The sequence below is a fragment of the Centroberyx affinis genome, unplaced genomic scaffold (genome assembly GCF_046629955.1).
Source record: "Centroberyx affinis isolate AG114_WGS23_722 - 3 ecotype Tasmania unplaced genomic scaffold, CSIRO-AGI_Caff_v1 ptg000189l_1, whole genome shotgun sequence".
NCBI classification, from domain to species: Eukaryota; Metazoa; Chordata; class Actinopteri; order Beryciformes; family Berycidae; genus Centroberyx; species Centroberyx affinis.
The window spans coordinates 54737-66683 of NW_027278884.1; the positions used below are offsets into that span (position 1 = coordinate 54737).

The 11947-nt window shown below is 39.2% G+C and overlaps 1 protein-coding gene across 3 annotated transcripts; it reads left to right on the forward strand.

The window, feature by feature from the left end:
• On the forward strand, nt 1-10968 carry chkb (choline kinase beta). 3 transcript variants are annotated; one of them, XM_071537758.1, is made up of 11 exons: nt 1-547; nt 1191-1353; nt 1525-1638; nt 2050-2183; nt 2392-2496; nt 5258-5316; nt 6330-6417; nt 6652-6760; nt 8759-8865; nt 9035-9116; nt 9290-10968. In XM_071537758.1, the coding sequence occupies exons 1-11, from the start codon at nt 60-62 to the stop codon at nt 9344-9346; spliced, it is 1506 nt and encodes a 501-aa protein (XP_071393859.1). In that variant the 5' UTR covers nt 1-59; the 3' UTR covers nt 9347-10968. The 3 variants fall into 3 exon arrangements, with proteins under 3 accessions (XP_071393859.1, XP_071393851.1, XP_071393866.1); XM_071537750.1 differs by having other exon boundaries at nt 1191-1299; nt 1426-1638; XM_071537765.1 differs by having other exon boundaries at nt 1191-1299.
• Nucleotides 10969-11947: the final 979 nt, after the last annotated feature.

Below are 11947 nucleotides of genomic sequence, written 5' to 3' on the forward strand. Positions count from 1 at the left end.
CAGGAGGCGTATTAGGCATCTGATTACAATATTACAACTGCCGTTATCAGTAGTTTCCCATGCGATTCACACCATCCAGCTATGTCAGGCTATTCCGGTTAGCTAGCTTCACCAGCGAACTGCATTTGACTGCAGGCTCCTGCCGCTTACAGACGACATTTCAGACCGGTCATCCCTTACTGTTTGCCAGAAAACTCACGATGCAGACGAGTCAAAATGTGACCGGCAGTATTGGCTTGGGCCAAACAGACAAGTCAGGGGTTTCCAATAGCATTCCTACTGTTACAACAGAAGACACCGGTCCTCCGGTGGAAAAGAAAAGGACAGCAGACACCCTTGTTTGCGTTAACGAAAGCAACTTGAGAGCCCCGAGTCCCCAGGTGGGACCCAACGGCGGCGACGACTCAGAGGCAGAGTCCTACCGGGATGGGCGAACCGAGGAGGTCGACCGGGACACCAAGGGCAGGGCGTTTGCCTGGTGCCGCGACTTCCTGTCTGGGTCATGGAAGACCCTCCAAGAGGCTGATTTCCAGATCAGCATCGTCAGGTAATGAACTGTAGCTACAGTTGAATTGGCAGACTAGCTGCGACGATGCCATAGTTGAGAGAAATCACTAGATAATCACCAGAATTTCCCTAGAATAATCTCCTAGAGATTTAGGCTGGAGTTCATCTCACTACTGAGTTTATAGTGACCTTATCATACTGTATAGTCATTTATCACCGTTGGTATCACTTTGATTTTTCAATAATATTGCTTTGGTTACTTATCGTGTGTCCTTGGTACTCAATAATGAGTTTATAGTGACTCTTTTGGTACTTTTTTGATATATATCTACGCGCGCACACACACACATACATATATATACTGTATGTGTGTGTATATATATATTTTATCTCCTGTGTTATTACTATGGAATTTTCTGTTGTAAAACTAATTTGGTGACCTATAACAGTTGCACAATATTTTAAAGTGTTTCTGGGATAACTATATAGTATCCCCCTAACATGTATGCTTACTATTTATTTTCGTAAGTACCTGATGAAATGAAGCAACCAAACTAACCTAACCTGTTTGTGTGTGTGCGCTGACACCAAGGATTGCTAATGACACGTCTTTATGGCTGGATACCACCCGATCAGGCCACCTTTGCTCAGATGTGATAATACTGTTTTTTTGCTGTTTGCAGTGGTGGACTGAGTAATCTGCTGTACATGTGTAGTCTGCCTGACCATGTGCCCTCCATGGGGGAGGAACCTCGCATGGTGCTGCTCCGAATCTATGGCGCCATCCTACAGGTTCGTCTATCTCGCTGGTTATTAGAGAAGTCCTGTTTGTCCATGAATGTCTGTGTTTGCGTGTATTTATCGATGGAGAGAAAGTGATAATGAGACGCAGATGTACACCATTATCAAATAAACTAGCAGCCTCATTGCTCTTCTCATCGGTGTGTGGAAGAAACTAAAAACATCAACAGACTGTGTGTGCATGCATGTGTCTGTGTGTCTGTCTCTGTGACACAGGGAGTGGACTCTCTGGTGTTGGAGAGTGTGATGTTTGCAATCCTGGCAGAACGAACTCTAGGGCCAAGGCTGTATGGCATCTTTCCAGAGGGACGCTTAGAACAGTACCTTCCGGTATGACACACGCGCACGCACGCACACACACACACACACACACACACACACACACACACACACACACACACACACACACAGTGCCCTTGGCTTTCATTAGACACTTCTCATCTGTCACATGAACCCTAAGCTTTCTATGATAGCACAGAAGAGTGTTTGTCTGAAACTAGTAAAGTTTACTTTCTAATGAAAACATTTTCTGTATTCAGTCAAGTACTTTCATTAAAAGAAGTGCATTACTTTGCTTTGGAAACACCACTTTACAATATTAAACAATAGCTTTAAGTTGTCTGTGTAGCGTTTTCAAATTTGTGAAGATTTTGAAGCCATAGCTGTTGATCTAAGCCACAGTATAAAGGCTGCATTTTGTGGAAATGAGTGATTTCTATGTCTCTCAACCTATTTTTCCAGAATAACCGTATGCGTACAGATCAACTTTCAGACCCATCCATATCAGCTGAGATTGCCACCAAGATGGTGCATTTCCATGAAATGGTGATGCCCTTTAACAAAGAGCCCAAGTGGCTGTTTGGGACCATTGACAGGTGAGAACACCTTGGTTTTTTATCTTTCTCTCTTTCTCTTTATATTTCTCTCTCTCTTTCTTTCTTATACACACCCTCTCCCTCACACAGACTGTTAGAATGCCTCAGACTCCATAGAGAGTTATACATCTGACCAGTACCACTACAGGAACTGTCAGTTTTTATTTTGGCAAGTCGTTGTACTGTCTCGTCTATTGTTTTCCCTCAGATACATGGATCAAGTGATGAAGCTTAAGTTTGTGCGGGAAGCTCATGTGAAAAAGTACAACAAGCTGATGAAGTATGACCTGCCTGCAGAGCTGGAGAGCCTCCAGTGAGTTGTGGGTCTGGCTTGGGAGGGGCAAATACTGTGTATTACAGGAAATGGATGGCTAGCCTGGGTACAGAAGCCTTAAAGCTGCAGCAGGTAAGTTTGAAGAAAGATGGTAAGACAAACGCCCCTAGCTCCACCTCTCCCCTCCCTCTACTGCCTACCCAGCCAGTGGCAATGAGCGACAGGTGATTGACAGCTCAGAGCGAAGTCCATTGGCCAGATCCTGAAGCCACAAAATTTACTTTACTGAAAGCAAATAGCAGAGCAATGGCACTATCAATATTGACAAGATTCTCATACATTATCTTACTCATTTTTGTTCACCCAACATGGGGATTAATTTTGCTGAATTCAAAAAGAAAGTGAACTTCCAAAACCTATCTACAGTACAGGGGCTTTAACAAGAAAGGCCAATGGTTAAGTTGGTTAAGGATACATGTTAGTTTGCAACAATAAATGCTTAAGTGATGGAAAAAAACGTACAAATAGTAAGACAAGCACACTATCTCATCAACACAAGACATGACAGATATGATATGACTGTCAATAAATAGCAATAGGGTGGAACAAGATCATGCTAATAGTAGCAGTTAAAGGAGATAATGTAGATTAATATGAAAAGATTTGATATAACATGAATAAGGCTATAATTTGATATGCGCTTAGAGTGTTTTATGTGCTTAGAGAGTAGATCTACTGTATTTTGTTTCTGTTGTAATGGCTGACCTTTGTCCCAGTGCCTCCATGACTTGAGGCAAAACTCCTCTGAACATATTCCCACTCCTCTGTCCTAAATTTGAATTCACTGAGAAGATTTACAAATCTGCAAATCAGTATTTGAATGGAGAAGAAGCTGCTAACTTGTAATATGATATTTGCTCAAATGTACTATTTTTCTTGAATGTAATTACAACTCTGATTACAGCCTCTCCAATCTGCTGTTGCAACCTCTTAGTTTATTCTTTATTATCTGTGTTGACATTAACATTGTTATCTTGATGATGTGTACCAGTTTGGCACTGAGGCAGACATATAAGATGTAATGGCTACTGCGTGCATATTCCATGGCTATCTGCTGCGGACTCAAAGTAATCTGATCTGACAGCATGTGTCTATCACTCGCGCAGATACTCTACGTCTACAAGGTACGACATTCTCAGCATGCTCCAGGCAGTTCAGTCACTTAGAGTGAGAACTTGTTTTTCAGGAATCAGGAATTTAGTCACCTACATCCATGATTTAAGCAAAATACTATCAAGCCTATAGAGAGGAACTTAAATTTGTTTTTGGTTGATGGTTAAATCAAGGGATGTGAATTCCTCCCCTAGACCAAATCTTGATACGTAGTTCGCAGCTCAAAATAGCAAACATATCTTTTAGCAGGTCAACGATTTGATGTGACTGCAGTATGATATAATTTGACTCAGTGCTCAGTTACCATTATATAAATTACAGTTGCACAATGTACTGTCTTGCATTTATAATGTACCTCTGTTTGATCTTTCTCTGGAACTTCTCATCTTCATCTAGCTAGTCTTAGTGTGACATTAACAGTGAAAGAAAGACACACAAAAAAAAGAAACACTAATTGAAATATTGATGATTTAGACTGTCAAGTCGTGTTTCCCTGCTCAAAAGATGGCAATATGATTTGTTAATGATCTCCCCCAGCTTTCACTCAGTCCTGTACATTTGAATCAGTATAGCTGTAACTTGCAAGCTGGCCTGGTCTCAGTAAGATGTTGATGCTGGATGTTGAACTTTGCATTTGCCACGTTTCAAGTGAGCAATACTGGAGCTGACTGAGAGATAAACATGAACAGCATATTGCACAATCTCACTGGGTGCCTGTTCTGGATGGTATGCTGCTTAGTGCTTCTCATACCTTCATACCTGCTATACAAATAATCTGGCTAAAATATTGGATAGTTACATGAGTTAACAATGCTTCCCAGAATATAAATGGAATATGTGTTACGTAATGCATCCTGTTTCTGCCTCAGTAGAGTAGAACAGTGGGAGCTGTTGATACCCAAAATACTTTTTTCTGATTGCCTCAGTGAAGCTTTTATTCTCTCTCTCTCTCTCTCTCTCTCTCTCTCTCTCTCTCTCTCTCTCTCTCTCTCTCTCTCTCTCTCTCTCTCTCTCTCTCAATTCAATTCAATTCAGTATGCTTTATTGGCATGAATGTCAGGTGAGCAATATTGCCAAAGCGTCAAGGATAATACAATTATAAAATAATTATTACAATTAAATACAACAATGAGATAGGAAAAAAAAAAAAAAAAAAAAAAAAATATATATATATATATATATATATATATATACATACATACATACACACATACACATATATATATACATACATACATATACACATACATATACAATTCATTAAATTAAATAAATAGATAAAAACAAGAAGATGGCAGAAAATAGTAAACATGTTTTGTATTTGTGCATTTGCGTGTGTGTGTGTGTGTGTGTGTGTGTGTGTGTGTGTGTGTGTGTGTGTGTATCATAGGTCTACTGTATATAAAAGCAATTAATGTTTGTCTAGGATCAATAAAGAAACAATTAACAGCAATATATTAATAATAATAATAAAAAAATAAATAATCTCTCTCTCTCTCTCTCTCTCTCTCTCTCTCTCTCTCTCTCTCTCTCTCTCTCTCTCTCTCTCTCTCTCTCTCTCTCTCTCTCTGTGTGCCCTCTCATTGTATCATCCCCTCTGTTCCTCTGGCTCCTGTCTTTACCCCAGCGTGTTGCTGGCAGCGACTCCATCTCCAGTGGTGTTCTGTCACAACGACGTCCAGGAAGGTAAGAATCTCTCCCATCCTGTCATCGCTCCCCTCATCCTCATGCCTTCCATTGATCCACCCTCTGGCTTCACTGTCACTTTTCCCAGAAGAGCAGCGTGTTACATAAGTCAGGGGACGGTTGGGTTGTAGCTATTTTTAGGGACAGCTCATATTCATATGCAACATACTATCAGTGAAAACGAGCCACTAACGTACACTAGATGAGGTGACAGTCACAGATTCAAGTTTCATATTGTTGGGAATGTCTTACAGTGTCTTCCAAAAATGTATTCCAAATATGTATGAGGACTAGGGATGCTAGAGTTGTTGTTTTGTTTGTTTGTTTTTTGGTAGTTTGTAGGTACGAAAACTCTGAATTGTGATATACATAGGTATCACCTAAGGTGAGCTTATTGATGGGATATAAACTACTCCGCCTCTGTTACTAAGCAACCCATACTGTACATTAGAGTCTAGAGTCACTAGAGTCCCTTCTTCATTGTCACTAGAGTCCCTTCTGCATTGTGCAAAGAAATTTGACTCATACTTTTTATGTTATAGGTTTGGCTCAATTTAAAGACCACCAATCTCATAATGTTTCAACTCAGTTCCATCCAAACTGTATTGTCCCGTCAGGGAAACTCATTTCACAGACAGGTTTTACAATAAAAATGCACAATAAACACTTGGAATAAAAACAAAATCAAAGCACAATAAATGCAATAAAATCACACAATATAAAAACACAATAAAATCACCAAACACATCACATTATATACCAGATGGACAAACATAAGTAAATAAGACCAGACGGGGAGTAAATGGCTTGATATTGTGTAATTTGAAGGAGAAAAAAAAGTTGTAGTCAGTGCAAAATACAACAGTTTTTTTGCCAATCTGGAAAGGGTGCCGATCAATCGGAGCATCTTTAATGTGGACAGTGTTTTCAGTTTGAGGCATGAGTTGCCTACACAATTACAGGATGTGACTAAACAGTGTGGAAGGAGATTCTCACTTGTTTTTGCACTGCAGGCAACATTCTGATGCTGGAAGACCGGGACCACACCTCGACAGAGAGACTCATGCTCATAGACTTTGAATACAGTAGCTACAACTACAGGTAAAGTATGATAGATATGTTGAGAGGTTGGTTTAGTTTTTAACAAATCAAATGAATCATGCAACAAAACAACCACATGAGTCATAATTGAAAACAATGTCACTGGCTTTTGTCAAGACATGTTTGAATGCCGTTCAAGTTTCTCAAAAGTATAACAGCCATTTCTCGTTTTTCTGGCTCCGGTCTAGATTGTGCTGTTGTGTGTTGAAACATGCTGCATGTTCTTTCCTTTAGGGGCTTTGATTTCGGGAACCACTTCTGTGAGTGGATGTATGATTACACGTACAACCAGTGGCCCTTCTACAAGGCCACACCAGAGAACTACCCCACCAGAGAGCAGCAGGTAAGCTTAAACACCTTATAGCCAAATACAGAGTGTCTACCTGCTTCTGACCCAAAATCCTTATCCTCCCTCAGGTCAGTTGAATTGTTAGTTCATGGCATTCACAGAGTTCATTCCATCTTTATGGAGGATCAAAAGACTCAAAATTAGAATGGAATTGTTAATGCTCTATTATATACTTTCTGCTTGGAATAGTGTTGCCACAGCACAATGTACATGTGAAAATGTTATTATAAATGGCAAAAATTTGTCAAATAAAAAAAGGAGAATTCAAATAGTAGAGAAAAAAATTAAAGGTTAAATAGAAAACTAAACATAGTATTAAGTTAAAGGGGTAGTAGCCACGTTAGGCCTTGGTGAGCTGAAGAAGGGCAATGCCTGCAAGAATGCATCTAATTCCTTTCAACAAAGGCATTAGATGCATTAGACAAAGATGCTGCAGAGGTTTCTCCTCCATAGTTGCACAGTAAAAGGCCCTGATCGCAAAAGCCTTCTGCCTGAGTCATGCAGCAGGACGGTTTTATCCCCAATTTTGCATCTCTCCATTGGATACTAGCTCAGTTTAGAGTTGATTTTAAGATTTTGCTGATCACGTTTAGCCTGAGATTCTCAGACAGGGCCTTTCTGTCCTGCTGTTTAGACCATAGACTGTAAAAAAAGAGGTTTAGACTCAAGACTAAAGATGAGGGAATGTGTTTTAAAAATGTTCTGCCCACACATTGCCATCTGGTGGACAAAAGTTGTTCTTACACATTTGAATTCAGCTTTCAATATAATGTTAAATGGCACAGTGCAAAGCTTTTATGCTGCTTTCACTTGTACATGCCTGTCCCCAGTGCACTGTGCAAGTTTATAAAGATGAGCTTTCAGTTGTGTAAAGAAAATACAGTTTGTTGTTGTTCATATTATGCTGCAGGCAATGTTTTAAAGTTCAGGGAGCCTTACTGCAAACGCTTGATCACCTTTTGTTTTAATCACAGTGCCATGGTCATCAAGAGTTAGGTCAGTCAGTCAAGGATGCTTTACTGCTCTTTACTGTGCCTGTGCACCATCAAATATTGTACAGTACTTTATTGAGCACTGAGCAGTGTCTAATAAAGTAAAAAATTGTGAAAATATAACATTAAAAGATAAATCTTTTCATCTTAAATCTTCTATCTTCTATGAATCTTCACATCTTAGCTGCAAATTCCTCTAATCCACTTCTTATATCCAAATGAACTTAACTTTACACACTTATGATGTTACACAATGCAAGACCTTATTTCCAGGTTGTTTTGGCATAATTGCATTGAAGTGTGTGTATTAACACACACACACACACACACATAACTGCATTACAGCAGTCTATGCAAACTAATTAAACTAAATTAGATTAAACTAAATAAAACTAACAAAAATGTTAGATATCAATGAAATAAAGTTGAAAATAATCAAGGGATTCTATTCAAATATTTATTGTTCTGTAAGGGACACACAGGTGTGCACAGGTTTTAACCAAAAAAGCATGTAACAAATCAGCACCGAATCACCCCATCATATACCATACAAACACACATCAAGAAATTACTTGGTGATAAACTTAGACAGCGAGTCAACAACTTGATATGGTGCTAAATACAGTGTTCTTATGCACCATATGAGGCTACACCATTTCATTTCCAAATGAAGCCATCCAGTTACACCAAATGAATCCCTATTATTCCAGTTTAGACAGTCTGACGCAGGGCCCAAAGGACATCTGTTCACTGCCCTCTTAACGGGGTGAACAGGAGAAGAATAGTGTTCCTTACAACGTTTCTCAAAGATCAAACATCTCACGCCAGTAACTACCTTTTTTCTAGATTTTTTAAGATACCAGTCTGCTGCCAAACCCAAGATACCATGAAAAATGTCAACACAGATTGAGTAAAATAGCGATAAAACTCGGTCATAGTTTTACTACATACGTTAAACACATGTTTGTTGTTGGTGAAATCTTTTTGCTCTGTATTGCAGCTTCACTTTATCCGTAGTTATTTGGCGGAAGAGAGAAGACACTCTGAGAATCCCGTCCACGAGGACCAGACACAGATCGAGGAGGAGATGATCATTGAGGCTAATAGGTAGGGCATAGTGGTATAAATATTCACCACCATGGTTTCATGCAGGACTGGAGTCAGAATCAATACATTGTGCAATAAATGTACATGTTGAGAAGTTACAATCCTCCGTCTCGTGCTGGTAGGAAACATCGTTTTGTTTTGATCCAGTCATTTTTTGCTTGATTTGTAGGTATGCATTAGCGTCGCACTTCCTCTGGGGGCTGTGGTCCATCATTCAAGCCAAGATATCGAAGATTGAGTTTGGATACATGGTAAGGGGAAACCTTTGGTGGAGCTTTCTGTCACAATTTGATGCAAATTTCAACTGCAGAGACTAGATTTCTGCAAGAAACACGTTAATGTTGGTTACTTTATTTACTTAATGCTTCATTTCAGTGCACTGTGCCTCAGTTCTTTACAGTAAAACATGGTATTTGTGTTGCAGGACTATGCCCAGTGTCGTTTCGATGCCTACTTCAAGCAAAAAAAGCTCTTCTCCTAAATTCCACCTCTTATCAGAATGTACTGTCGTTTTCATCCATCCTTATCATTCTTCGAGTACACGTTATGTTTCTTTGTTAGTTTTAGTTCTTTGACCTTTTTCAACTATGTATTATCGGAAAGTCCAATGCTATGCAGCCCTGCTTTTGACAAGTAATGGAACAGAATGGAATGGCAAGTAATGAAAGGCATTCATCCACTTATGAATATAGCATCAGTATAAACTGTCTGCCGTGAATCCAGTGTAAAGCACTTAACCCCGTTCTGTGAAATTCAGCGAATTTCATATTTCATCATTTATGGGATCACCAACTTGATGTTCAACTATTTTTTTTATTTTATTCCACCCATTTTTAAGATGCACTTTTCTTCAGACCACTTTTAAATCAAGGGTCCAAAGAAGTTTACTCACTCTTTATGTGTATTTTCTGTGCATGTTAATGGGTCAGTGATGGCCAGCGCAGCTTGTCAGAGAGTTGTGTCTGTTGGCGTCTCTGAGCATAAATCTTACTGTAATAGTCATTTGCTTTCAGTATACTTAACCAAGATTGAGTAACAGTGTGTAAAGATTGTACAAATAGATGTTTTCTTTAGTCGTTTTAGTCATTCTACCTCATTTCTCTGGTTTGATGTTCATTGTAGTGTAGGTGCATCGATTGCATGATGGTTAATTGTAGGGAAGAAGCAGACTGAACATTCTTGCATAACTGTTCCATACCATCACTCCTTAACATAATACACAGGTAGATTTACTGCATATTTTCTGTTGAGCTAAAATGTTTCTCACCGGTTATCATTTAAAGGTCCAGTAAGATTAAGTTAAAGGCTTCCCTTTTAACAAGTTGTTATTTTACAGTATCACTATATTCCACAAAACTGTCCGTCTCACCATTAGAGCAGAAACAAACTGTAAGATCATTTTAAATTCGGAGTATTGGATCACTTCGCCTCTGTAGATGTAATTTTTCTACTGTAGCTTTAACCAGTTGTGCTCATATTTAACTTGTTATCTTTTGTCATCTCTTATGTTTCATCTCATGTTGGTCTCAGTCTAATGTATTTTTCAGAGCTATTTCTGTTCTTCTGCCATTTTATACCAAGAACTGTAACTTGGTTTATGTGAGCATCAGTCATTTACGTGTAGTAGTCTCACTGAAATGTCCATTTGGCACGTGATAAAAAATAAATCATCAACCTGAACTGCATGCCTTGAGAATTAGATCCAGCAATAATTGAAAATTGATTTGGGCTGAAAAAATATGACAGCTTTATTTCCCTTTGGCAATCGTTTGAACAAGAAGTGGGGTTTTGTTTGTTATTTCCTGTTGTGTTTATTTTATTTATTTAGACGATCTTTCTTTTGTGTTAGATTAAATGCACTGCCATTAATTCATGTCTTTATATCCTTGTTTTACACATAGCAGCGTCAGTGTATTCATCAGAAGGAAGATTGTTAGATGCTTAACTGTGCCTCATTGAATACCTGTAGCTGTTTTTTCAAGAATGTTTTTCCATTACAGTTTCATTCTGTTAAAACTTTTTTGCACCATGCTCTGTATTGTGTTGGTCCTCTTTGCACTACTTAGTATGAGTATTATAATTTAAAAGCTAATAAACATACATGCTGTGAAGCTGTGTCAAAGGGCTCTTCTTTCTTTCCATAGGCTATAGATGGAGATGGGCAACACATACAGTACTGTGCAAAAGTCTTAGGCATATGTCAAAGATATCCATAAAGCGAAGATGCTTTCAAAACTAATGAGATGAAAAGTTTCTGAATATCAAAAATGTACAATAAACAGCAGTCTACTGACACACTAATGCAGAAAACAAATAAACATCTAAGTCTAAGAATGTATATAAAAAATCTAGGGTGCCTAAGGCTTTTGCACAGTACTGTATGTCTTAATAGATGAGATGCCTTACAAATATGATGGAGTGATTCAGTGATGCATACAGTTTTGGTACTCTCATGTATCTGGAAAGTAACTTGAGTGCACTATGATGACGTCCAGAGAAGAGCAAAGAAGGCCACGTGTCGTCCCACCTCCAGGAACCAGGAATAGACCAGTCCAGCACAACTGTGCTGCTCAGACATGATGTGAACCATGCTGTCAGTTAGCTTGACAGGAGAAAGGCTTCACAACTGACTGGATCTGCTTCAGAACAAACTGGAATTCTTCAGCTGGAGATTGGGGGTTACGGTGCATTTGCACTGTTTTATTTGGCTTGTGTTGTAGACATATTCTACTGACATGCGGTCTTGAAAGCGTTGGACACAGCTGCTTTCTTGGCTGTTTATTTGACCTGTCAGACGGCACGTGACTGTGAGAGCTGGCAGGGAAAGGGAGACGAGCGGGTGGCGCGTGGACTGGAGTGACTGCTCAGTGCTCTGCGTTTCTATCGCAGTGGTCGTTTAGGGGGTCGTCTTGCCTTATATGGACGCTTTACTGTGTAATACTGAATGTACACTTCACTTGGAACAGAAGTCGTGCAGTCACTAATATAACCTCTGGCTCAGATTGCATACATTCATTTAAACTGGCATCATGAGCTAAACATGATCGCATCTGATTCCAACTGTAAATGATCCAAAATATAA